Below are 25,640 nucleotides of genomic sequence, written 5' to 3'. Positions count from 1 at the left end.
AAAGAATGGCTTTCTATGGTGTCAGCTCTGAGTCTGACTAATTGCACTGACATTTTCTCATCAGCACTGCCAATTAAAAATGCATCTCTAATTTGCTTGTTGGCTTTCCCATAGCTATAGACTACTCAGTCTGTCCACACAAGGAGCTAATACATTTCTCTGCAGATTCTGGCAAGCAGTGTGTAAGCACACGTAACGTCCCTGTGTATCAGAGAAGAATTTTGAGTCTGTGTGCTTTAAGGGTTAATGCAGTTTTTAAACGTGCTGTTTTGATGTTGCTGTTCTGTGTAGGATTCTGATGAAAGCATTGGGGAGCTCAGTGAAGGTCAAAGACCCAGGATGACCAGAGCAGCAGAGAGAATCCTCATGAGACACCCAGTAGATATGGACCGTGCAACTGCTCGAACTTCTGAGGACAGACAATATCAGGGTTCACGTTCTCCATCACCAGGGCAGCTTAACCAGGCTGCAGGTACAATTTGGCTGTTATTTATTCTCTGAGATATTTACATGGATTCTGAGGTCTGAAGATTCCTCTAACAGCATCTGAAGTAATTTCAGAGTGCCTTCTCAAAATAAGGTATTAAAAACTTAACAGCAATTGCTGTGGGGAGAGGATTAGCATTTTTGTTCAGAGAATTGGATTGGTTTAAATCAAGATTTGCCTTCCCTCTGCTCAGTCTGTACCAGTCTACAACTGGAAAGAAATATCACACCAAGTACTCACCTGTAAAAAAGTAGAGTAGCAAAATATGTATTTTATTCTCTGAAGTCGAATTCAGATCTCAAAAGCACTTAGACTGAGCATTCTTCAAGTTGCTCTCCATAGGGTAGGTATTAACGCCGGTAGGTCAAGTGATTTCTCTCTGTCCTGTTCCATAACACTCCTTCTCACTGCTTTTATCACACCATCAGGGTGATATTGCAGTGTCTCAAAACCTGTAATAAACTTAAGTTTGTAGCATTCCTATTACAGTATAGAAATTCTTCTCTTCCTCGATGGGTAACTGAAGCAAGCATAGCGGATTGTAGCATGGAGATACTTGCTGTGATAAAGCATGGAAAGTAGTTCATTTATTAGCACTAGTTTCAACTGCAAATAAGAAGTGGTTCTTCCTTCCTCTCCTTTATCTTTCTATGGTGGATTCTGCATTATTATCTGAAAATACCTGGAATATTCTGTACTTGCTGCAAACCTATAGAAACAGCGTTGTTGAATATGTATTCACAAACAAACTAAACTGAAATCATTATTAAGCTGTAATAACACAGATGTGCTTGCACAGATGCATCAAAAGTTGCATAAATGGAATCATTCAAACAATTGTTTTTCTTCTTTAATTTCCACATCTATGATTTTGACAAGAGAAGTGTATCTCACGCTATTAGCCCTTAACCAGAAAGAAATAGATTGAAATTGGATGTGTGGAACAAATAGCAAAAATGAATAAGAGTATTTGGTTAGCATTGAATGGATTCCCATTTTATCTGTATATACAGTGTTAAGCAAGCTGCTACCTGATAGTTTAGGACAGCTACATCACTGTCAGCCTGGAAAATATATTCTGAAATGTTATACACTGCCAAACCTTTACTTGAAAATAGTTTGTTAAATGCTTATTGGAGATTTATTACATGGTACTCCTTGGAAAAAGATGAGGTGATGCTGCCATCCCTTTCTCCAAGTCACCTGTTTAATAATGGTAGTCATCAGTAGTGATCAAAATCAACCTGCTGTGATTCTCTGATGCTGCTTAGGGTTGTATGGATAGCTACACCAATAGGCACCTGCCTATTGAAGATATTTCTTTCTCATCTGGATTGTTCATAGATACATCTGGCATAACATGTTTATATCTATATGTAACGTGTATTTGTGGGTTTTTTTTTTTGTAGCTATGTAATTTAATTCAGCCTATCCACTGTCTGTCCTGTAAAATTTTGTTTAAAGCTGCATAAGAAATAATCGATCTTTAATAGGAACAAGGGAAGATCTGTGATTATTTCCACTGTTCTTCCAAATTTTCTATATCTCCCCTCTGGTTTACAAGATTCCTTGTCCTTCACAAGTCAGGACTGGGATATCCTGATAGCTACAGTGAAAGTCCAATGTTTCATTTCAGAATGATGTTTAGGGATAAAATGAAGTAACCGTTATACCAGTGGGTTTAACAGTTCACATTTTCCACCAGTGTCTCTGTACATGTAACCTTTTAGTGGATTTCTCTGTCAGAATGAGTCACTTGCTGATACATCTTGCAGGAATGCTGGGGATTGTGTGTGTATCATCAGCAGCAGCATCAATTTTATAACTTTTTTATTATGGTAACTTAATGTCAAGCTTGAGGATGTTTAAGGTGTTGTGTTCTTGGGTGTATAACAGCATAAATCTGTTTTCAGTGCTTGAAGTTATGCATATGAAAACCAACATGCGAATGAAATGTGACACGGTCTTAAAGTGAACCATAGCTGCAGTTATTTAAGCAGTAATTGTAGTTAGGCTTAAAATTCCTTTTTTGGCTCTGTGTGATAGCAGAAGTCTAATATTAGTTCATCATCTGTCAATATATTTTTCACAAAGATGCTGTACATGTTTTCAGGCTGCAAAAAATGCTAAGTGCCAGATTATTCAGCAAGTGATCAGTTGAAGATAGAGTATATGCGGGTTTCTTTTCATGCACGAAGAATAGTGAAACATTTTCACATAGACACCTTTACACTCACTTCCCCATACGTGTGACAAAGTTGACTGAGCATATCACGGTTGTGGCCATGTTAGAACAGATGACGGATCTTTTTTTCCTCTTTCTTTTTTTCCTTCAGCAGAAATTCTTGAAGATGCTGATACAAGTCACAGTCCAATGCTTGTGGCTGAACTGGAATCACAACCCATTTCAATTCCTGTTCTGCAAGCTGCCCAACCGAGCTGCAGAGTGACATCTCTCCCAAAGGCTCCCTCTCAGGTAAACTCAAGGAAGCCTTTCTGTCATTGGTCAGAAAGTGCAAAACAGAGCCTAGGAGAATAAATTCTCATGTTCAGTGTGAAGACTGTCACAGAACTGATGTGTTTGAAGTGACACATTCAGCTGAGAAGCTGAAGCTAAAAATATACATGTGTAATAAAAAATGATTCTGTGGTTTTTACTGTGTCAGAATCCAACAATTTACTTTCTGTTAGGCTCAGACCCACTTTTACCTTTTCGTTACCTCCTCTCTGCTTTGCAAGTCTCACAGGACCTAATAGTATATGAACTCTGTTAAGATGGGGTATTCCAGTGGTGCAGTACTTCAGTTACAGAAAGATAATGAGAGAAATACATGGGAAAGGAAGTAGTAGTAAAGGTTTGGTCCTTCTCATTGTAAGTCAATCATTTAGGGTTTGAGAAGCTTTGGCTGTCATAGCAGGGGGAGGATTGGAAAGGCAGTAATGTTGATATATTTTACAGTACTGGAAGGTAAAGATTCTGTTACCTCTGCTTGAGACCTATAGAGTTAATCCTCCGCTACTTATTAATATGAGCTGTTACCCAGAGATGATAGTTTTCTTGCGAACTGAATGTAAATTTAAATAGCATGTGACAAAAGCCAAAAATGATGTGGCAGATTGCTCTTTAATATATTAAAGCTTCACAGTGTGCTTAAAAGTCATAATATACTTACTATGGTTGATATGTTTATGGATGCATTCTGTCCATCCCTGATATTCTATACTTAAAACAGCCAAATGCATCTTAACACTCCCTGGTTTTATGTTTTTGAGTCTTGATCTGTATTGTGCCATTGGTTTCCAAGCAGTTCTTAAATATGTCATCTGATGTGATGTGTTGCATCTTCAAAGAGGATTTGACATGGTACATGATCTTCACTTTGAGATCATCGGAACATATTATTTTTTTGAATAATTGCTCACGGGCAAGACTGGATTCTGTTAAACAGCAATGTCTGCTGGGGTGAAGTTTGTATCCTTATCCTTTTGCTAGCCAAAAATAACAGGCAGAGAGTGTAAGGAGGAGTATGTTTCCTTCTTTTCAGTATCAGATAAGTATACCAGTGTTATCTGCTTCTCATACACTGAAGAATTAGCTGATGTGATGGATTTTTGTTTTCCTGGGTACAGTCAAATGGTAAGGTACCACGTGTAAGAAGACCCACATTGCATAGTCTCGCCTGTGCAGGAAATGTAAGGTGATCTGACCCAGTCTCTTTCATAGAGAGAAATTGTACATACATTTGTATATTATCTCATCTTTGGAATCTTCATTTTGCATCTGAACCCCCGGGGGGGTTGTGGTTTTTCTTGCTTGCTGGCATATAAAACCCACCCTCCCTCCAAACCAAGCAAACAAATCCGCAGTTTGTGTGTGGTTTTGTTGGTCTTGTTCTCTCCCAAATAAAACAGTCTCTTCCTAGATGTGAGGGTTCCTGATAAAAGGCTGTAATTCACATTTTCTCTTGGGATTTTTAGCTTTTCTATGATGTTTACACCTAGAATTGACAACCAGAGTAAACATCAGCCCTGTGTGGGGCAGCACCATTCTCTGTGAGGACTTCACTGGAGTGGTGCATCCTAATCTATTCTACGTAATATATAAGCTTGTTTCAACATCACTTATATACCACGTAACAGTGATGAACCTCTTGCCTCGTTTCTCTTAGGGATGACTTCTGTATCAGATCTATGACTGGATCTGCTTTCACAGAATCACAGAATTACCCGGGTTGGAAGGGACCTCAAGGATCATGTAGTTCCAACCCCCCTGCCTGGCAGGGCCACCAAACATACGCCTTTACTAGATCAGGTTGCCCAGAGCCCCGTCCAACCTGGTCTTGAACACCTCCAAGGACGGGGCATCCACAACCTCCCTGGGCAGCCTGTTCCAGGGCCTAACCACTCTCCTAGTGAAGAACTTCCCCCTGACATCCAACCTAAATCTTCCCTCTTTCAACTTAAAGCCATTTCCCCTAGTCCTGCTATTATCAGCCCTTTCCAAGAGTTTACTCCCCTCCTGGGAGTAAGTTCCCTTCAGGTATTGAAAGGCTGCAATGAGGTCACCCCGCAACCTTCTCTTCTCCAGGCTGAACAAACCCAACTCCCTCAGCCTGTCCTCATAGGGGAGGTGCTCCAGCCCCCTGATCATCTTTGTGGCCCTCCTCTGGACCCTTTCCAAAATCTCCATATTTTTTTTGTCATCTGCCTGTAAGAAATAGCTTTGTTTTCATCTCTAGGCATTGGGTTTTATTTGTTTGTTTTTGAAATAAAACTGTATTAGCTACGTATGAAGTTAGAATAGCCATCTGTGTAGGAACACAATGAGGTTTTTCATTACGTTGGTGATTGGCTTCAGAAAACACATATTTCAGGTGCCATCCAGCTGGACCACGAGTTAGGAGAACTTTGTTCTGATTTAATTTGTAATGTTCCTCCTCGATGCTCGGACTTACTATGGCAAAACTTGGGCTGTTTTTGCAGTCTCTTTGAACAGGATCTTTGTTTCAGAAGTGTTGTGGGCAGCACTGTGGAGCTGCCATACACTTGCCACTTCTTTTCTACCTGTCACAGGTGTCTGGGTCAGATTCTGACCAACACAAAGAGCATTATATTTTCATGTGGGCTAACAGTTCCTTTCAGTCATGACGAGTGAAATCTACGTGGTCACTCCAAAATAAATAGCTTAAGTCACACAGGAATTTTCTTATCTACCCAAATTCCTTGGCTGCTCCTCCATTGTTGTGCTGAACATTTGTGAGATTTATATGTGCTTTTAGCCACTGTTAGACAGGATGTCAGACTAAATGCATCTTCAGTTTGACCCCTTCTGGACATTTCTTTGTAACATTACAGGAATTAACTGCTGTTTGTGGCCACTTTACCCTTAACACTTCTACTCTATGAAGCAACAAGATGACTAAGATGAAAACGGGCTCCTCCTGTTCTAGAGTAATCATTTCATGCTCATGTGAGGGACATGAGCATTGAAAATAATATTTCTATGGCTAACCATTTCAAAAATGATAAACCTAAATCATTCCAAGTCCCCAGTTTGTTGTTAGAAAGTCAATTGCAAAATAATTTCATAATGTTTTAATGTAAGTAGAGATGTTTTTTATACAAGCGATGTGTTTTGAGTAGGATTATCACTTTGGTATTCTCATTATTGTCTGGGTAGGGAGCTAGGAGATAGTTTTAGGTTTAATGGTTTTCTGTAGGTATGGTAAAGGGAGGAAGGTTGAACTAGATGATCTTGTAGGTCCTTTCCAACCTTGTGATTCTATGATTAGCTTTCATTTTTAGTATTTTTGTTTATTTTTAGTATAAATAGGGTTTGTTTTTGTTTTTAACATTCCAGGAATTCATAATTCTAGTTTATGAATCTTTTCTCTCTCAACTTCTACTTGCACCTCAGTTCAAAGGTTTTTAAGGTGTTCAAAGGAGTGTAAATGTGTTCATGCAGCCAGTGAGGAACAGAGAGTGACCGAATGCTTTTTCTTTTTGTTCCTTCTGATTCCTGCAACACTGGCTTAGATGGTCATTAAGTACAATGACAGCCAGTCTCATTACTGCTGATAATTCCCCTTATCACAGCAGATGGGTTTTGGCTGAAAGGAATGGAAAGCCTTGACTGTATGGTTGACATCATGCTTATTGTTTGCCAGACAAATATTTTCATCTATGTTTTTGGCTGAGTCTCTCACTTGTGGTATATACTATGGAAAGTTTCTCTTATGGAACTGAAGGACACTTCCCTTTTCTTCCTTTTTAGCTTGTGGGGAGAAAAATACCACTAGTAGTTGGTCATCAGGTCTTCAAGATGATACCCATGCTATTACTTCTCATAAGTCAAACAGCAATTCTGTCCTATCCAAAGGATCCAAATGCTCAATCCAATATGCAGAAATTTATGATCTTTCTCATGTTCCTCCTTTAAGAATCTTTGTTTAAAAATCCATACTAATCTGTAATAACAACAGAATAACTGATGAGATCCATTTTGGCTGTCCTAAAGAATGCTTAAGTCTTCTTAGCCTCTATGCACCGTTCTAAATCTCACAGCCTCGGTCTCTACAAAGAACATGATCCTCTATCACAGCCAAAATCAGGGCAACTTTCCTTGTATTTTTCATGTTTCCTGTGTGTATGTAATGGAATGTTTCTGGGATGCAGTTTCTATTCTAGATACATAACACATAAGAACCAAGCGTATTTGACCAGTGTGATTTTTTCCTTCATGGCACACACAGTTGTTCATTGCTGTTTTCCCATGGGTGTTGCTGCAGTCATACATCCTCCAAAGAATGTAAGGAAGACAGTAAAGTAATTTTAAAAACAGTGTCAAAGAAGTGTATTTTATGCTTTACATGTGTTTTCCAGCCATGCTCTGAAATCTGTAGTCTTTTCCCTTTCAACTCCTCCCTTTTATCGAGTAGGTTAATACCCATAGAGAAGTCTTGGGTATGGAAGAAAGCCAGAGAAATCCTAAGTTCTTTCTGCCACATTCTTTGAGTAGGAGTTAAAGGACTCTCCTATGTCTGCAGGTCTACATGGCACTTTGCCATCATCTTTCCGGAGAAATTAGAGTTGCAGTCGGCTAAGTCAGATCTGAATTCTTTTGAAGCTGAAAGGAAGTAGAACAAGTGCATAACCTTTAATGACTCCTTAAAAACCTCCTTGGATATTTCTTGAAGCTCTGCATAATCTTACTGTGCTTTTATTTAAAAAGTCACTTCTCTAATATGATTTTAATGTATGTTATATAGGAAGAAAGCCAAGGAGATGCACGAGTTGTGAGACCCCGAGTTGTTCATGTGAGAAGGAAGTCTGAAGAGATGGAGGAAGAAGGTAAACTGTCCATAAGCAAACATAGTTCTTTCAATTAAGCACATCTCTTTTAAATATTGTTGTATACACATGTGTAATGAAGATCTGATGTTTGAAAAGTTGTTTTTATTACTGTGAAATTCCCAGATTTTTACAGGTTCATATGCGTTGTATGCAGTTCCATATTCATAGCTTTGGTAATTGCTCAGGTGCTCTGAAAAGGTTGGAAAGGCAGCTGTCTGTAATGTCATCAGTGGATGTCCAGTCCATGGGCGTGTTCAGTGACAGGTTGGATGGGGCCCTGGGCAGCCTGGTCTGGTATTAAATGTGGAGGTTGGTGGCCCTGCCTGTGGTGGGGGGTTGGAGCTTCATGATTTTTGAGGTCCATTCCAACTCAAGCCGTTCTGTGGTGCTGTGAATCCTTGACATTAAGTCTTTATTTCAACTTCTATTTTCCAAGAGCTTTACAGTGTGCATATGATGTTGTCAACTGAATCGTTAATTGCTGCTCAGCAAACAAAGTACTCATAATGCAGTGATAGATGTGAGAAAATGGAGGGGTACTGGAGGCAAACTGAAAGAGAGTGCAAAGTGTTAGGGTCATTCAAATGTGGAAAGAATAGATATTTTCAGTGTTAAAATGGCCTGACTTAAAACGAGTTTCAAGCTAGTGTGTAACAGATAGTGACTTTCTTCTCTGAGGGATGCTATTATCTATGCATAACCCTTCTATTTCTAGAGATTATTTGACAGTGTTTGTTAAAGGTATTAATGGCATTACATGAGAATGTTTCTTGCTTAGTGTAGTTCAAGGCAGTGTTGGAATAGCATGAACTGTGCGTACCTCTGCCATACTTGGTTATTTTAACAGATAATGTTTGTGGAGGTGGTAAAATGAGATGTAACAGTTTTAATCTAAAGTTCTAAGAGCAATAATCTAAAAACCTGCAGGTCTGCTACATGTGCAATTATAATTACTCCACCCTCATATGGATAAATTCTTTCTGCAAGCCCTTGTAAAATCATTCTTTGAACTTTTTCCATCCAATAGAAGTATTATTCTGATGGAATTGCTGTACTTCGGCTGTTTATAAGTGGGAAGAAAAGCCCTCAGCCAATGTTATAGCCGTGGGATGTGGAACTTAATTGCAAAAGCATGGATTACATATAAAGAAGAAGGGTATGAGTAGAGTAAAACTTAGCTTCTATGCACAATTAGTGGGAAAGCTCCCAGCATTGCAGTGGCGCACCTTAGTGCGTGTGTATGGGACAGTGTAGCATGTCTGCCATCCTGGATGAGCTCCTTTCCCAGTCTGAAAAGCATTCTTCCTTGCTAGTGGTTACAGTTATGCCTTCCTTTTTTTCTTCTTCCCCACCACTTCCTTTAAGCATCAGAAAGGAGGAGGGAAGGGGGCTGGGTGTTTTTCCTAAACACTGTACTTCATGCCTTTACACCTCAGCTTTGGCTTAAAGCCCTACCAAGGCGGCACTTCTGGTCTGTATCTTTGAGTAGAGCACTGGAGACAGCTGGAAGTGGAGTAAAATATTTTTATCACACCTGTTACTTTCTGAAATACTTATCTTTAAGAAATAATAAAGAAAATTACCTGTACTATAAATAATAGAAAGTATTTGGACCCAGCCCAAGTATAGCTGTCAGATGAAAGCATTTAACCACAGGATGGCAGTAGTCAATTTTCTTTGCAAGGAACACACCAAAGAAGTTGATTTATATACAAGGATAATTTAAATCTCGTTTGTAATATACATATTTAATGAGCCAATAAAAATCTAGAGGGGTTGCAAATGGAAACAAATGCCTGTCAGTTGTAAGCACAGAAGGTCTTGCCTATGTAATCTTTACCACATTGAACTTAATCAGTCAAAAAGTTGAGGGCAAAATTAATAAGAATCGTTTGAAAGAAAAAAGAAAACTTGCAACTTGATAAGTATACATGGGTTTAAGTAAATACAACATCTTCAAATTAAGCACATCTGTTACTGTAAGATCAAAGCCCCCCGTTTGCTAAACTTCATGTCAAACAGTTGCCTTTACTGAGATAGCAAGGGATAGTGAGTATTTGCTTGCAAATGGAGAAGCATTCCAGAGGCAGAATCATTTGGGCCTTTTCTAACATTTAAAGGATAAGGGGTCGTGTCAGTATTAGAGTCCAGAAAATCCAGAGCCCTGAGATGAAGCGTGAATTCAGAGTGTGATGAGAAAAGAGAAATCGCTGTGGACTTAATATTTGCTTTACATAACGGGTGAATACGTGACGAGATCTGATTTATCTTCTGCGTGTGGTCACAAGTACACGCACAAGAGAACTTTCTTTTGTTGTTCAAGAATGTCCTGTGGTCTGCAGCGGACATGTGTTTCTACTGAAAGAAAGCTGATTGATGTCCTTTAATGAAAGTTGAAGTTCAGTAGGGCTGTTACAATATCATGCCTGAAAGGGTAATGTCTCCTGAAAGTTACAATTGAAAATAAAGCCAGAATGCGTTATTAATTGAAATGTGTGCCTTCTCTAGACATAGTGGAGACAGTGGTTTGAAAACATATATTTGTAGCATATAATATACATGCATATGTATTTCTGGCTTTATAATAACCTTTAATCTTTATACCAGTCTTTCATATATCTTCATGAATTTAATATGATAATGATTGTGGTGGTTAGTAAGTGCACATATTTCCAGAATACGAGAATTTTTCGGGTTTGCATTAACATAATTGAGAATTCTTAAATTAAAATGAAAGAACAGGTGGCAATGCTTGGCTGCAGAGCATTTTAAAACCTGAATTTGAGCAGCTCAGAATAAAGAGGTAGCTGTTTCTTATTCTACTGCACAGGCACAAAATGTGATCTAGAGAGCATAACTTCATGATAATAATTCCTTTTTATCTCCAGCTGGTGAATTATACGCAGGCAGCCATAAGTACGTGGGAAAGTAATACTGGAAGACAAAGCTATTGGCTTTGTTGCCACAGAGGGATTGCACAATTGCTGTGGGAGGAGATGATCTGTGCAATAAAGGAATAGCAAGGGCAAGAAGTCATTAAACAATTGATATAAAAACAAACAAAACAACAAACAAACCTCCAGAGGCCCTGCTCAGTTCTAAACATGGGCTTCTACTTTGTTCACACTGCCATTGTGCTGCACTGCAAGTGTCGTGTTGAAAATACAGGTGTAACTAAACAGTTTGTTGTCTCTTCAGCCCAAAATTGCTTTCAGTTGGGTCTGGGGATATTTTTTCTTCAAACTACTGTGGCAGGAGGCAAATCTCCAACAGATGCTCCAATAGAAAGGAAGAAGATAAGGATAAGGCCAAAGGTCTTAATTTTTTCTTGGAACTGGAACTGTTCTGGGTTCAAACTCTTAACTGTTCTCCTAAAAGTTTACTTTCTCTTTAATATCTTGATGTTTCTTTTGTTTTGGACTTAAAATCTCTCAAGATTTTTGCTAAAGACTGTCCAAACCACCCTGAAAATAGTGAAGCAAAACTGAGCTGTTCGTTCATGCTGTAGGCAAAGTAGCACCGCAACCCAAGAAGTAGGAGTAGTTTGCATAGCCTACATTGTTCCTTGAATTCGACTAATTTCTGAGATAAAATCCTGGAAATTACAGTCATGAAACCAATTAGGTGTAATTATGGCATTTAACAAGCAAATGTTTGTTCTGTGGAGATTTGTGTGATTTTTTTCTTTCTTTCTTTTTTTCTGTAGCTCTTCAGATCTCTTTGTTTCTGGACCACTTCAACTCTTGTTTTTCCTATACAATTACCTCCCCATGATATCGGGTGGCACATTGCCTTAATTCAGTTAATATATTTTACTTTCAGGCAAGCCAGGAAATGCAAAGCTGTGTTTCCCATGGAAACTCTGCCTTTTCTATAAGTAACCATTGGCTTTTAGGTAATCCACGTGGCTTAGGACACCATTGCTCAAACAGGATTCATTTGCGTTTTCTCCATGTGTGACCACAGTAGTTACACTACTGTGTACACTACTATCGACACATAAAACACGTCAGAGTTGCTACTTTGAATTGCTGTAAGTAGGTACGTGGCTGTGTTACAGGACATGGAGGATAGTAGCTTTGAATGGCTTTGCTTTTGTAAATATTACCTACCTGTTAAGTGCCATTTATATCTTCATTGGCTTTTTTTTCCCCCACTGAGCTACCTCAATTATTTTTCATGCAAAAGGCACTTGAATTAATACAAATAATCAGAAGAGAAATTAAAAAATATATACAGTTTGTACTGGAAGATGACCAAGTAAGCTTGTTTTGCTTTGCAGTGTGAGCATTTGCTACTGGCTTAAGGAGATGCTCTCCTCTGAAATTCGTTTCCCCACGACATACTACCATTCCTTTCTCTCTTTGATGTACGTGCATTAGATTTTTGGTCACTTCGGGATTTTCTTCAGCTTCTGAGAGGTTGAAAGTTACTTCTGAGAGTTCTTTTCTTACTGCATGCCTCCTTAAAAGGCACAGAGGTGCCAAGTCACTTCTTCTGACCTTGTGCTGAGGTTTTTTGCAGTGTGAAATGTATGCACAGGGAAAGCCTTTGCAGTCTTTGGTGTTTGTGCAGATAATGCCTTACATCCATCAAGAGCTCTGCACAGCTTTACATATGTCCAAGTTCAGGTTTGCTTATTTCTCCCTTTTGAATGGTTATTTATGTTTCAGGTACACACGTTTTGTTGAGGTTTGGGATGTGTTCCTGTAACCAAGTCCCTCCTTTAGTCTCTATGCAGCAGAAGGGATATTCACCAAAATTCCAGTACCAGGAGGGGCTTTTTTGGCGAAAGGGAAAGAAAAGCTTATTCAAACTGACATCATCACTTCCTCTGGAGCCTGTGAAACACTTGGATTTTTACTTGTATTTTTTCAGATTTACTGGTACTCAGTGTAAATATTTGTTATTCTCATCTGATTCACTCCTTAGAGTTGGATTTTAAAAGATTGCAGGTGATCTCATCCTGTGATAACCCTGTAGGTACATTTTGTGTATCATGAACTGAAAGTTTAAGGCTCTAGCAGAATTAAGTTAAATGTGTTGTTTCATTTGTGCCTACCTGCAGAGACGAGGCAGATTCTAGTCAGAATTCTCTGTAAGTGAAGAGTTCCTCTTGGTGCTGCATATCCACACCTATGCGCTTCTATGTGCACTGGATGTTGTTTTGAGGGACATGGTTTAGTGGGAGCTATTAGTAATAGGTGAAAGGTTGGACTGGATGATCTTTTAGGTGTTTTCCAACCTTGGTGATTCTATGATTCTATCTGAGGGCCTGAAATTTCTGTTTCCATTCTGGCTTTTTACCTTTATTGTTTTTACCAGCTCCACTTTCCAGTAGCATAAATCCACCTATTGAAAGCCTGTCTAGGAGCAAAGAAGGATTTCATACAAGTATGTTACAGCAGCTTTGCTACTTTCCCTAATGCTCATCCACTTCTTCCATGCACAGTTCTCACGTGGTGGTGAATCTGTTGGAGTTGCCGTGCGCAGCAGGCAAGGTATGCTCTTGACAGCAAGTACCAGATACAGTCTGAGATCTCCTGGGCACTAACATGCTCCTCACCAGGCTATCCAAGTTGTTGTGCCAAAGCAGTCTTTCTCACAGCCTGCGGAGGATTTGTAAACACGCTGGGATCTTTCTGAAGCAGCTTTGTATTGTGTATTATGATTTGTGTGCACTTTTACAAACTTACAGTAATTGCTGTTGCCTTCATTGTAAAGAGCAAAAAATAAATACACACAATAAACCCCCCTCAATGGGCACTGATCCCACTGGCACTGATCTTGAGTAACTCTGAATAAAAGCAGATGGTAGCAAGCCGACTGGGCTGACCTGCTTTCCCCTTTCATACAAACATTGCTTATATAAACGGGGGACACACACACACACAAATTAATGGGCTCGGGCAAGCCACCTAAGGACAGAGACTCCCCACGTACTCAGTACTTACATCAGCCTGAGGGCTGTTTCCAGTTAGCTCTTCTCTGGAGGGAGAAGTTTCTCACAAATTAGTGGTTCCACAGCTCTATGCCATGGTTTAATAAGAAGGAACTGATGTGCATCTAGAAAGTAAGCACCTTGAGCTGTTGCGTGGCCTATGTGTTGCAATAGGTCATGGAAGATAATCAGAAGAGTCTCTCCTGAAGTTGGTGCTTAGTTGAATACAGAGCATTAAGTCCCTTTACACACCACCTTCTACTGTTTTATGTTGCAGAGAAACATTAGATTTGCTTTGTCTTGTAATGCTTTAATTCACATGCCTGTTCTTCAGCAGGAATGACAGATTTAAAGTGAGATTTCTACCACTTCTAAAGATGTGCCTCAGTATGTCATTATAACAAGATACCTTTTGGGAAATGGCATTAAAAATAAAGGGAGGAGACTGAGGTTAGGTGTTAGGCATAAGTCCTTTACTTGGAAGGCAGTGAGGCTCTGGCACTGCTGCCCAGAGCTGTGGGTGCCCCATCTCTGGAGGTGCCCAAGGCCATGGATGGGCCCTGGGCAGCCTGAGCTCCCAGCCCACAGCAGGGAGTTGGAACTCAGTGATCTTTAAGCTCCCTTCCAACCCAACATTCTGTGATTCTATAAGTAGTGCTGTTTTTCTTTCAGCAGAGCATTTGCTTTGGGTTGCTATGTATGCAACAACCTCTGCTAGAGATCACAGCCTGCAAAGGTAACGTGCTGAACAAGGCGATTGCACCCTCAGTCCCTGCAGTTTGCAGCCTGGTCCATCAGTGCCAGCTGTCTCAGCTGGACCCGCTGCTGGCTCTGAGTGGCTTCAGTTGGCAGATACACTATAGTATCTCTAAAGACTGCCTTCCTGTATTGGGTTAACAGGCATTTAAGACAGTCATTTAAGAAGGCCTCTTATCTCACATTTCTTTTTCAGTGTGAAAATTGCATTTCTTTTATAAAAAGCTTCAGTATCAGACCAGGAAGTCTTTGAGGCTGGTGACAAATTGCATGGATACCGTATGGTGACAGATGAAGACAAGGAGTATTACAAACACATATTTCAACTTGAAGAAACATTTACAGCACGGCGATAGGAGAAATGTAGGCTTTCTGTCCTCAGCACACACTGGGTTTGTTTTATTTTGCTGGTTGGCAGGGAAAGCAGATGTTGCCCTTTATAATTTAGTAGCTTTTGCATGGCTGAGGGCAAAGCAACAGAATGAGCAGCTTCTGGTTGTGCTGGCTGTGCTAATCTCTGGCAGAGGTAGCTGGACACCCTTCAGCTTTACCTGTTTGTGGAGGGTTCTCATTTTAGCTTTTTAAAGCACTGCATAAAAATCCAAGGGAGGCAGCTGTTTGTGTAGTGCCTGGGTAGAAGAGAAATTACCAGGGTGACAGCGTACGTGCCATGTGGAGGCAGCTTAATGTGAGCGATGAATAATCCACAGTCTTTGCTTGCAAACCTCTTTTTATAAAGGGGAAAGGAGATTTACAAACGCTATCATTCGCAGCCATTAAATTTGTTTCATTTTCTTTCACACTGCTTTGTAAATTTTTGCACTGCTAACAGGGCAGAGGCGTAGCTGTGAAGTCGTTCTTAATAAAACCTACCGAGCCAATAATACGGATGCTTAAATGATTGGTATCCACAGTCAAATTGTAACATTAGGGTGTGTTTTTTTTTAACGTTATTGCTGATTATATAGTGAGAGTGCATGACTTAATGGCAGTTCTCATGCTCACGAGCAGTGTGGTTGGCTGGGTATTTTATTCACTTGTTTTTCTTCAGGACTAAGCAGCCTTCCTGCTTTATGCATTGAACAACAGCCAAGTTTTTCTGGTACCTTCTTCTCGCTGCAGCAGTACAAAAGCTGCCTCTAATTAAATGCTATTAAATGCTACAGATCTTCTTCTCTGAAATACCTGTTGAAAATACGCTTCTGGTGGCCGCGTTTGCAAGAAGCAGTGATAAATAATGGAGGTGGGTTCTGTTTTGTCTGCAGACTACTGTGCTCTGGCTTTCATCAGGAGTGCTGTCACTCAGGGGAGGAAAATAGAAGTGCGCCTAGAAAAAGTTAATTTAGATTGTGAACCTTTTTTGCATCTCTTGTTGTATAGAGACTGCTTTACTTCTCTCATCTAAAACTCTTGTTTTGCTTTTAGAGCAGGAAAGACTGTTCTTATGGACAGTTCTAAACAACTTAAGGGAAAGCTGCAAGGTGTGACACAAAATACACAGCAGGTCAGTGAGAAGCATTTATTTCCCAGCGCTGTGGCTGCAGAGAGGTCTCTGTTTCCCTTTGAATATAGCACGACTTTGACTCTCTGTTAATGCTTTCTGTTTTAGGTACATATCTTCAGTGCAAAATAATAATCAGCCATACACAAACAATGAGAGTGAGCATCTCGCAGGCCACCCAGAGTCTGGGAGAACTGCATTTATGTTTTGGGTCAAAATGACGCATTGAAAGCAGGTTAGACTTAATATGGTTTGACCTGCTGACCTCCATCCTGCTTGTTACAGTAAAGTAATAATCTCAGGGTTGTGCATCGTGGCCTCGTTTTATGCACTGCACCCATCACAAGGCTTAGGCAGGGCTGTGTTTGTTTTAAAGGCAGGAAAAGAGCTGCAGTTTCTGTCCCTTGTCAGGCCACTGGATCTTCAATAGAAATAGAAGGCATGGAATTTGCTGGCGCTTGCTCCATTCCTGTTCTTTCGTTTGTTTTTATAATCGTAAAACCATAATTACAGATCTTGAGAAAATTATTTTATTTACTTACCAGCTGCCATTGTGCGCTGTTATGTAAATCACAATTAATAAATGGGAAATATTTACTAGCTTGTGTTACAGCGTAAATACACCATTACACCATTAGCTTCTTTCGAGTGCGTGTTGCTCGTTTGAGTAATTGGAAGTGATCCTGGAGACATGCGAGCAGCGAGATTACACAGGGAACGCTTGTTTCTGGAGAGAGAGCTTCCTTCCTGAGTTAAAAAGAAACAACAGAAAAGAAGGGGAGAGAGTTTCCTGTTGAGAGTCTTCACTTAATAGACGGGCGGCCGTGCTCTCCTGCCCCAGAGCTGGAAGCATTGGGGACTGTGCAGGCAGGGTTTAAAGAGATTTTCGCTCCTCTCCCATCTGCTTTTAAATGCAGGGCTAAGACAGGCAGTATCTCTGTGGGTAAAGTCTGATAAAGGCTGTTCTGTTCCTGCGGTTCGCAATCTAGCAACAGCCTGACAAAGAGACTCCGTGCAAAGTTGCAGCTCTATGTAAAAAATGTGTTCTGACCTCAATATATATGATGTGAAAAATGAATAATAGCAGCACTGCAGGCAAAACCTTCTCTGCTACGATGTGACAACCCTCCCCTTCATTGGAGGTTTCAGGAATTTGGCTGCGCTCTTGGAAATAAGCCTGACGATTCTGCCGGAGAGATGTTTTAGCTCAGACAGAGCACAGCACACAACGGCTTTGTTCAAGCCTTGGCTCTGCGCTTATGGCAGGAAGCTGAAGTAAAAACGTACTTTTCTACCTACAATCTGTGCTGGTTGTTTAGCAAGGCAGCATTTTTCTCCATGCTCACAGGCATGAGCACCCCTGCAGCTAGGAGATAGAAGCAGTTAAGATAGCAGTTAACCCCTGACTTTGTATTTCATTAGTTCAGCAGCTCTTTTTCTTTTTTTAGGACAAACCCTCTAGCTCTGTCTGCCCTATGCCGGGCTGTTAAATGAGAGCCATCCATTCAGCTCTTTAATTCAGCTGCTTTTTGCAATCCTGCATGGAGAGTGAAGCTTTTACAAAGAGTAGACCCCATGCATACCCACAGTTGGTTGGTGGTTGGGCTTCACAGAATCACCAAGGTTGGAACAGACCTACAAGATCATGCAGTCCAACCATCCACCCATCACCAATAGTTCTCACTAAACTACATCCCTCAACCTAATGTCCAAACACTGAACACCTCCAGGGTTGGTGACTCCACCACCTCCCTGGGCAGCCCATCCCACTGCCTGACCACTCTTTCAGAGAAGTAGTGTTTCCTAATGTCCAGCCTGAACAGCTTGAAGCCATTCCCTCTGGTCCTATCACCAGTTACATGAGAGAAGAGGCCGACCCCCAGCTCACTACAACCTCCCTTCAGGTAGTTATAGAGAGCAATGAGGTCTCCCCTGAGCCTCCTCTTCTCCAGACTTGGTGATCTTGAGGGTGTTTTCTAACTCAAGTGATTCTGTAGGTCACAGTAGTATCTTTAGGAGAAGTTTACATCATGCAGCCCTGCTTGGCAGTCTGTCAACTAGGAACTGAGCAGCCTGCAGCAGCAGTGCAGCTCGGGGATGCGTGCAGGAGCTGACAGTCCTCAGGATGATGTGATTTCAGAAGGCATCCAGGACGTCTGTGTGTCACTGCAATTTGTAGATGCACTGAGTTGGGTATCCCAAGCGTGTGGTTGTCCTTCAATGTGTGCCGTCCAACTTTCTGCACGCACAGAGCACCGCAGCGCAGAGAGAATATTCTGGAGTGTAAGCAAAGAAAGTTCAGATGTTTTCAGTCTGAGAGTGAAACTGCAGAAGGCCCTCAGTGCTCTGACTTATTGTGCAATCTCTGTAAGTAATTTGTAATCAAAATACCTTTGCACATGTCACTTTTATATTTCCTGTAATAAAACAGCAAGAGCAATTAAGATTTTGGACCATAATCTTCTAGGAGCGTGCTTCTAAAAGGGGGCTGGCTTGGGGATTTTTCCAGTTATGACTGAAATAACCAATTTTAAGATTTCTGATTACTTCAAAAAAAGAAGTTTAATAGCAGCTATTTTAACAGACTTCCAACTGTAGCCTGACAACCCAAACTGTTCTGTGGTAACATCATTGATCCGCTGTTTATTTCTGAGTAAGTAAAATAAATAACACCAAAGAACTCTTCATAGAACTGGGAGACAGCTGTGCTCAGGTTACCCAGCACACGACCCACTGGGCTCCCTTTGCTTGAAAATCAGAACCGAATAGGTAAATATACAGCCATGTTGATGTGTGAATGTTTCAGATGCGTGCTGTGCATCTGCAGCGCCGTTCTGACACAGCTCTGAAAGTTGTCTGCGGTCTCTGCATTCTTCAGGGACTGGTAGATTAATGCAGCCTGCCTCGCTGTGCGATTTTTAGGGGGTTAAGTAGGTGTGCGAAGGCTGGTGCTGCATAAATGAATTACACGGAAGGCTTTGGAGGAAGAGGGTGCTTGTAAACTAGACTGAAATTAATGAATATAAGAATTAGAAATCAAAACTTTATGTTTAGTCTGAGGAGAAACAATTCCTTAAACCATAACCACATGGCTGTTTCTTGTTTGCATCAACTCTGGTTGACTGTTATTGTCTTCTGTTAATTCTCTGGGGCAGTGGCCTGACTTTGTTGAATGAGCCAATTGTTTTCCTTTGTGTTGCCCATCAAGTAAGTCCCCATCTGGTTTGTATCAGACTGTTTTCACAGCCAACAACTGCTGCCTTTTCTATATCCTGACACTTAAGGGCCCCATGCTATCAAAGCATTGCTGTGATAGCCTGTCTGGCTGGGCCTATACAGCTGTGCCTTGCAGCTTGAAACTATTACCCGAGTAATGGTAACTTAGAACTTGAACTGGCCCTTATTCCCATTGGTGTCGTGTGTACAGTGAACAGAATACATTTTTTGTTGAACTCGGTCCTCAGCAAGAATTCTTTAAAGCTCCTACTTGAGTTTGTGAGCGGTCAGTTTTTATTTTCCAGCAGCTTCCTGTATCTAGAGGTAGTTATGTGCTCTTCTAAAACATCAGTGAGTACAAGACAAGCAATGTTTATTTAAGGCACCGTTGCTGATACTTACTTTTATGCTGCATTAAAGCTCAGTAAGTGAAAATTAAACAAGCAAATGATTCTTAATGGGGACTTTTCTTATCAGATTGAGAATGTATTTCCAGCAGTGGTCAGGAAGCTTTCTGAGTGTGATAAATGCGGGCTGTGTGAATCACACTACACCTCAGTTACGACTCTGCTTGCTTTCAAAGTAGCTCTCTGAAAATACAGAGCAGCAAGTCTGCATGAACTTATTTCTCTCCTCAAGGAACAGGGATTGGACAACTCACTCTAACCTGGGCAGTAAAACTGTATTACAGATTGCATTACAGAACCCCTGAGGGGCCCCAGGCGTGACCGAGGCTTTCCTCATCGTAGGAGACAGTCCTGTTCTGAGAGGCCTTGCAGCACGTGCATTCTCTCCCTTAAAGATGGTTAAAAACAGCCTAATTGCATCAAATAACAGTGCCATTCAGATGTGATGATCTTTCAGCACTTGGTCCTCTCTGCTCTTGCATAGGCTGTGGCATAACTCTTAGTGAGGGGAAATATGTTCCCAAACGAGTGTATGTATTGAATTTTTAAACTATATTCTGGAATCAGTTCATACGTGACAGTCTGTACTGAAGAGAGGGACACAAAGAGTCTGCAGAGTGTGCAGCCCCACAGATCTGCTCCATTCACCTGCCTGAGCTGCAACACGTTGTCACGCAGCACTGCAAGGAGCTGCTCCCATGCAAGCCTTTTCGAGTTCCTCTTGCTTTCCTTTCCAGTGCAGATTTCTCCATACTGTGGCCAGGAATATTTAAACCCAGACAAGTGATAAATGAATTTCATTCAGACAGCTTACAAGCTCTATTAATCATGTGGCCCAAAGCAATGAAGTACTCGCTATTGGTGAAGCGAGTACAAGCTAAGTTTGGCATCAACACTTTGGGCTGGGAAGAGTGACTGTCAAAGAGCTGCAAGGCTTTCTAAAGCAAGTTGGCACTGAGGACTACAAAGAATTATCACCATCAATTAATGCTTCAACTTTTGTATATGTGTATAATTATAGAAGCAACGAACATCTGCCCAAATGAGAACCCAGTGTGAGTGGGGCTTACATTTCAGGCTGGGCCACCCTCTGGGCTCTGAATCGAGCTGTAGGTGTCCCTGCTCGTATCAGGGAGTAGGGCCAAATGGCCTTTAAGGGTCCCTTCCAACTCAAATGATTCTGTGATTCTAAGTGGTTATGTTTGTGTCCCAGAAGGCACTGCCTGGCTGCTGCTTGAAGACTGCAGGGCAGCTCCAGGGTTGCTGGAGGTTTTACTGATGCTGGTGGGGAGCCATCGGTCACTACATCTTCCAGAAGCATGGAGTTACTGGGAGCAGTCTGCAGTGCTTTCTTTGCTTTATACAACCAGTGGCAGAGGTGGATGTGTGTGTCATTATAATAAGCAGCAATGTGGGAAGTGAGGAAGGGGATGTAGTGTGCTAAACTGCTAGCATAGCTGTAGAGCAACGTGTTTCTGCATTTCATTGACTCTATTGATTTAAGGCTATTTGTGAGTTCTTTTACAGAGTATCGCAAAGGAATCTTGTTTTATTCTTTCCCGTGTAACAGGCTTTGGGGTTTGTTTTGTTTTCCAAGGAGGAATGCTTATCGTTACTCACTAAGTTTAAACATTCTTGACATGTACAAATGTTAAAATAGCACAAGAAACAAAAAAATGCATTTGCTGTCAGACGTTTCCACCTCTCTGGTCCAGAGCATTAGAATGTAGACAATGTTACTTGTTACTATGCTGGGTGCTCATTACAAGGGAAGGTTTGGATGCCCTTTGGCAGAGTAGGGTCTGAGCTCAAGTACGTTAACTCTCTCCCAGCACATTTGCTAGTAAAGACATTGAATGTACTCCATATTTTAACATAATGCTTATGTAGATTACTGTTGTATCCTTTCTGACCTAAGGGGAAAATTATTTGCCATTAAAATTCCCTAGAATTGCTTATTCCTCATACGTTTTTCAGGGTTAATTGATAAGCACAAATGTTAAGATGTTCAATGGCCACCTTCTGCTGTTTAACGTAAGTCTTGAAGGGAGATCTTTCTAACAAGTCTGTGGGTACGCATGCTAGAAGTGTCTGTGCTGAGTTGCAAAATGCGACTGCAATGGGCTGGATTTGTTCTGTCTTGTTTTGCTTTGGGGAAAAAAAAAAGCATAATCTTTTTAAAAGGTGCAATTACAAAAATTGAGTAGTTGTGCTGTAGCTACAGGCTTTTTAATATGCCAGTTTTTTGTAGTGTTGGTACAGCAATGGGAGTCTTGGTGAACCGTTGCCATGTGGAGAATCCCATGACTTTGAAAGTGAAAAATCATCAAAACAAATGCATAAGGTCCTGCGAATGTTTACGTCTGTGGGATGGAGGATTACAGCGAGGTGACAGTGATCATCTAGGAAAAAACACCTGTCATTTGCACAGCTTTATTCTGAGACGATCTTATGTAGGGTTTTGTTAAAAGAATGCAAGTAGTGACTTTGGTATAGGTGATGAGTGAGAAAAATTCTGCCCTGCAGCACTGCTGGAGGGGCTGTGTGCTACAGAAGGTTTTCTCTTTTCTTCCTGATGTCCATCCCAGAGCCTTCATTCTGACCTGATTGCTGCCATGGCTGGAGGGAATGTAACCTTCTGGTCAGGAAATCCTTGTCTGGTTGAGAGAGAGCACATCAAGGATTCTTATCATGTTTTTAAGTGATAGAAAGTAGCTGTTGGCTTCTAGCCCGTACACTGCAATTTGGTGTCTTACGTTCCTAACAATTGTTTTTAAAAGTCTCCTAGCTGGTCTTAATAGATGAGCTGAGTTAATAGAGTTGGATAGCAGGCAATGTTTACTAAGCATATGCAGTGCAAACATCACTACAGAGAAAGTGCTCAGTCTTGACCTGCAACACACGGAACCTGTCTGATAAGTACAGATTGCTGTTTGCCTTGAACTGTGTGTGCACCCATCCCAAGGGATATGGACAACTGCACATCAAAGGCTGCATGAAAGCCATCATACTTCAGTGCATGGGCCACATTGACCTAAACAAAAATACTGAGGCAGGAATGGATTCTAGAGTAACCCAGTAGGTTTTCTAGCAGGTATGCTGACCTATAAAGAATGTCACATATGGGATTCCCTCACTGGGACACCCATCTTCATTTCACCACATGTTGGGTAGATGCTCATTTACAAACCCATTGCAACCCTGATTTGCCATGAGGCATTATTGAATTTGTTCAACTCTTAACAACTTGTGTAAATTATTGTTTAATTATTATGAAGTAAAAACAAGACATGGAACTTTTATGAAGGTGCTTTGATTTTTTCAACTTGCCACTCCTCATGCAGGCTACAAATGCTATTATGGCTAGCACTGTGGTATGATGTAGGTAAGGTGCAGGTGGTAGCACTGCTATTAATATGTAAAGATATGACATCTCAGAGGAGCCAAGCTTACTGCTAGGTTGTACCGAATGACCCTGCATCCTGAGTCGTTCAGAATTAATGTGTAACTTCATTTCAGAATTAATGTGGATTCATGCTATCGGTTGTATGAGTCCGTTTTCTTATAGAATCATGAATGGTTTGGGTTGGAAGGGACCTTAAAGACCAACCTGTTCCAACCCCCCACCCCATCCAGCCTAACCTTGAATGCTTTCAGGGAGGGGGCATCCACAACCTCACTGGGCAACCTGTTGCAGTGTCTCATTGCCCTCACCATAAGAATCTCTTCCTAACATCTAGTCTAAATCTACTCTCTTCCAGTTTTCAACCATTTCCCCACATCCTGATGCTACCTGCCCATCCTCCCCAATAAGAAGTTCCTCCTCCTTGAGCTTTGTTTTGCTTTGCTTCAACAGCTGGCATGAAAAAGCCAAAAAGCCTTTTTGGATCCCCAAACATGAAGGTGTGAATAACAAAGGTGTATATGCTGGTTTTCTATGACTGCCTTCCCATCCACTCACCTATTAGATTTTGCAGAAGATGAAAAGGAAGATTAATATATGGCTTTTAATTATCACTTGTCAGATTTTTCCAGTCCCACCAGCTGTTTATATGGGTTCTCTTGTGGACTGAGAGTTTGCTCCCCCCAAGCCTTGCACGAGATGCTTGTTTTCCTTCTTCTGCTCTCTGTTTGTTCGTTGTCTCTTACTTCTGAATAAAACTTGCTGCTTCAAGGCCTATTGCAGATGACCCCTCCTCCCCATGTCGTGCAAGAAAATGGTTGCAATCGAGAAACAAGCAATGCACACAAGTTACAAAATGAGTATTCATTTCCATGTCCCCAAAAATCACAGGCTTTTGCAAGGAAAATTGGAGCTGACATTTAGTATTTCTTCTTTGTATTGATAATTATTGCAGTTATATGGAGGGATCATCGCACGTCTTCTTGAAGTGAGTTGCTGGGAAACAACAGCAAGAGTTGCAGCCAGGGAACTTCATTGTTGAACAGTGAGATATTGTACAGCACAAAGCGTGTCAGGTGGAAGGGAGGAGAGTAGATTTTAGCCACCAAAAGGAAATATTTATTTGGTAAACTCCGCAATCTCGTTCCTAGATGGTTTTGGAGCTGCTTTCTGTCTGCCCTTCCCTACCGGTCTCCCAACAACTCCGTTAGGATTTTGAACAATCTGGTTCTAGTTTATTTTATGTATTTCTTAGTTTTTGTTCTGTTTAGTGTTACTATTGGTGGGAATACAACATGTTTTGGAAAACCGCTGAACCTTGAACTCAGACTTGAGAGGAGGAAAAGTCATTTTCAAATCCTCTGCTTTGTACAACATGTTCGCTGCTTTGCCTGTACCCCACCCTCCTCTACTGCCTCAGGATCTGATTTATTTCCCTTTCCCAAATGTTTATCACCGAGATATACATTGGAGTTTAAACAAACAAACAAAAAAGAGAAAAGAGTGTGTGTGTCTGTATGTTTATTTTCTGTGTATATGCACACACAATTTCCGTAAGCACACTGCACCACGTGAAGCTGGAATTTGCCAGCTCTAGGTCAAACCTTCAGCTGAACTCACAGTATAGAGTTTTCTGTCTCCTCTGGTGGCTGTAGCCCACTTATTTGATTTTATGAGTTGGCTGAAGTTTTTGAGAACGAAACTGTTTTTTCAGCTCGAGCAGTAGAGTCGTGCTTCTAGATCCAGACATTTTTTGGCTCAAATCCTGCAGATATCAGTCCATTTCTGTAGAATATCTGATGTGTTTTAATTGTAAATCTATCCCTTTCGTGTAACTAAGCCCTGGAAATTTGGCCTCAGTTTGCCTAGAGAATTTTCTGTTTGTCATGAAAGCATTTAAGTTATGGATGATCTGTTTCTGAGCTAGAGAACAAAACTGCTTGCGTTCACAGAGCATCTTGTTCTCCTGCCTTTGTGTTTCTAATCCCATGGAAGCCAGAGATCTGACCTGCCTTCAAGAGTCCTATGCTAAGCAATGCATTTATGCAGTGAGATCAACAATCACACATGCTTAAACATTTTTGCTTCGTTTTTGGCTGAGCTGGGAAAGGACATCTTCTCCATAATAGCATAAATGTGCATATGAACTCAAGGTGGAAGTGGGCCAGGGTTAGAAGAGTGGAGGACCTATGGTTGCTAATGAATGGAGAATAATTTTGTCCGAATGACTGGGTTATTTGGGAAACCACTGATGGTTGTGCTCCCTTCTGAGAATGCTGTATTCTTTGCCATCTTGATGCCATCTGACCAGTTCCTTACCGTACCAACTTTCAGCTGTATAAGCCATTGAGTTCTAGAAACATTATGTATTCAGTATACAGTGTATAGCTTGACATGAGATTTGACTGGAAAGACTGTTCCCTATAATATAATTAGCAACACGACTGACATTGCAGTATATTTTCTCTTTTCAGTTTATCCTTCAGGACTGCTTACAACAAAATATGCCTGTTTCTTATTGATATATATATCAACCCATTAAGTCTGGAATAATCTTGATTTTGCAGTTCATACTG

At 40.9% G+C, this 25,640-nt stretch overlaps 1 protein-coding gene across 7 annotated transcripts in view; it reads left to right on the top strand.

Annotated features, from left to right (window-relative positions):
• Positions 1–25,640, top strand: part of KIAA0586 (KIAA0586 ortholog) — a 60,364-nt gene that overhangs the window by 30,527 nt on the left and 4,197 nt on the right. For 2 of the 7 annotated variants that reach the window (XM_015865720.3, XM_085547842.1), the window contains 3 exons: positions 292–472; positions 2,824–2,963; positions 7,756–7,837. In XM_015865720.3, the coding sequence (XP_015721206.2) occupies positions 292–472; positions 2,824–2,963; positions 7,756–7,837 (403 nt within the window). Of the gene's footprint in view, positions 1–291; positions 581–2,823; positions 2,965–7,755; positions 7,838–13,165; positions 13,357–15,703; positions 15,781–25,640 lie in introns of those variants that run through there. The other 5 variants (XR_014946186.1, XM_015865717.3, XM_085547841.1 and 2 more) reach the window with 5 other exon arrangements.

This window comes from Coturnix japonica, chromosome 5 (genome assembly GCF_054131305.1).
Source record: "Coturnix japonica strain WE chromosome 5, WE-NBRP24, whole genome shotgun sequence".
Lineage (NCBI taxonomy): Eukaryota > Metazoa > Chordata > Aves > Galliformes > Phasianidae > Coturnix > Coturnix japonica.
This window is presented reverse-complemented; position numbering and strand designations above follow the sequence as displayed.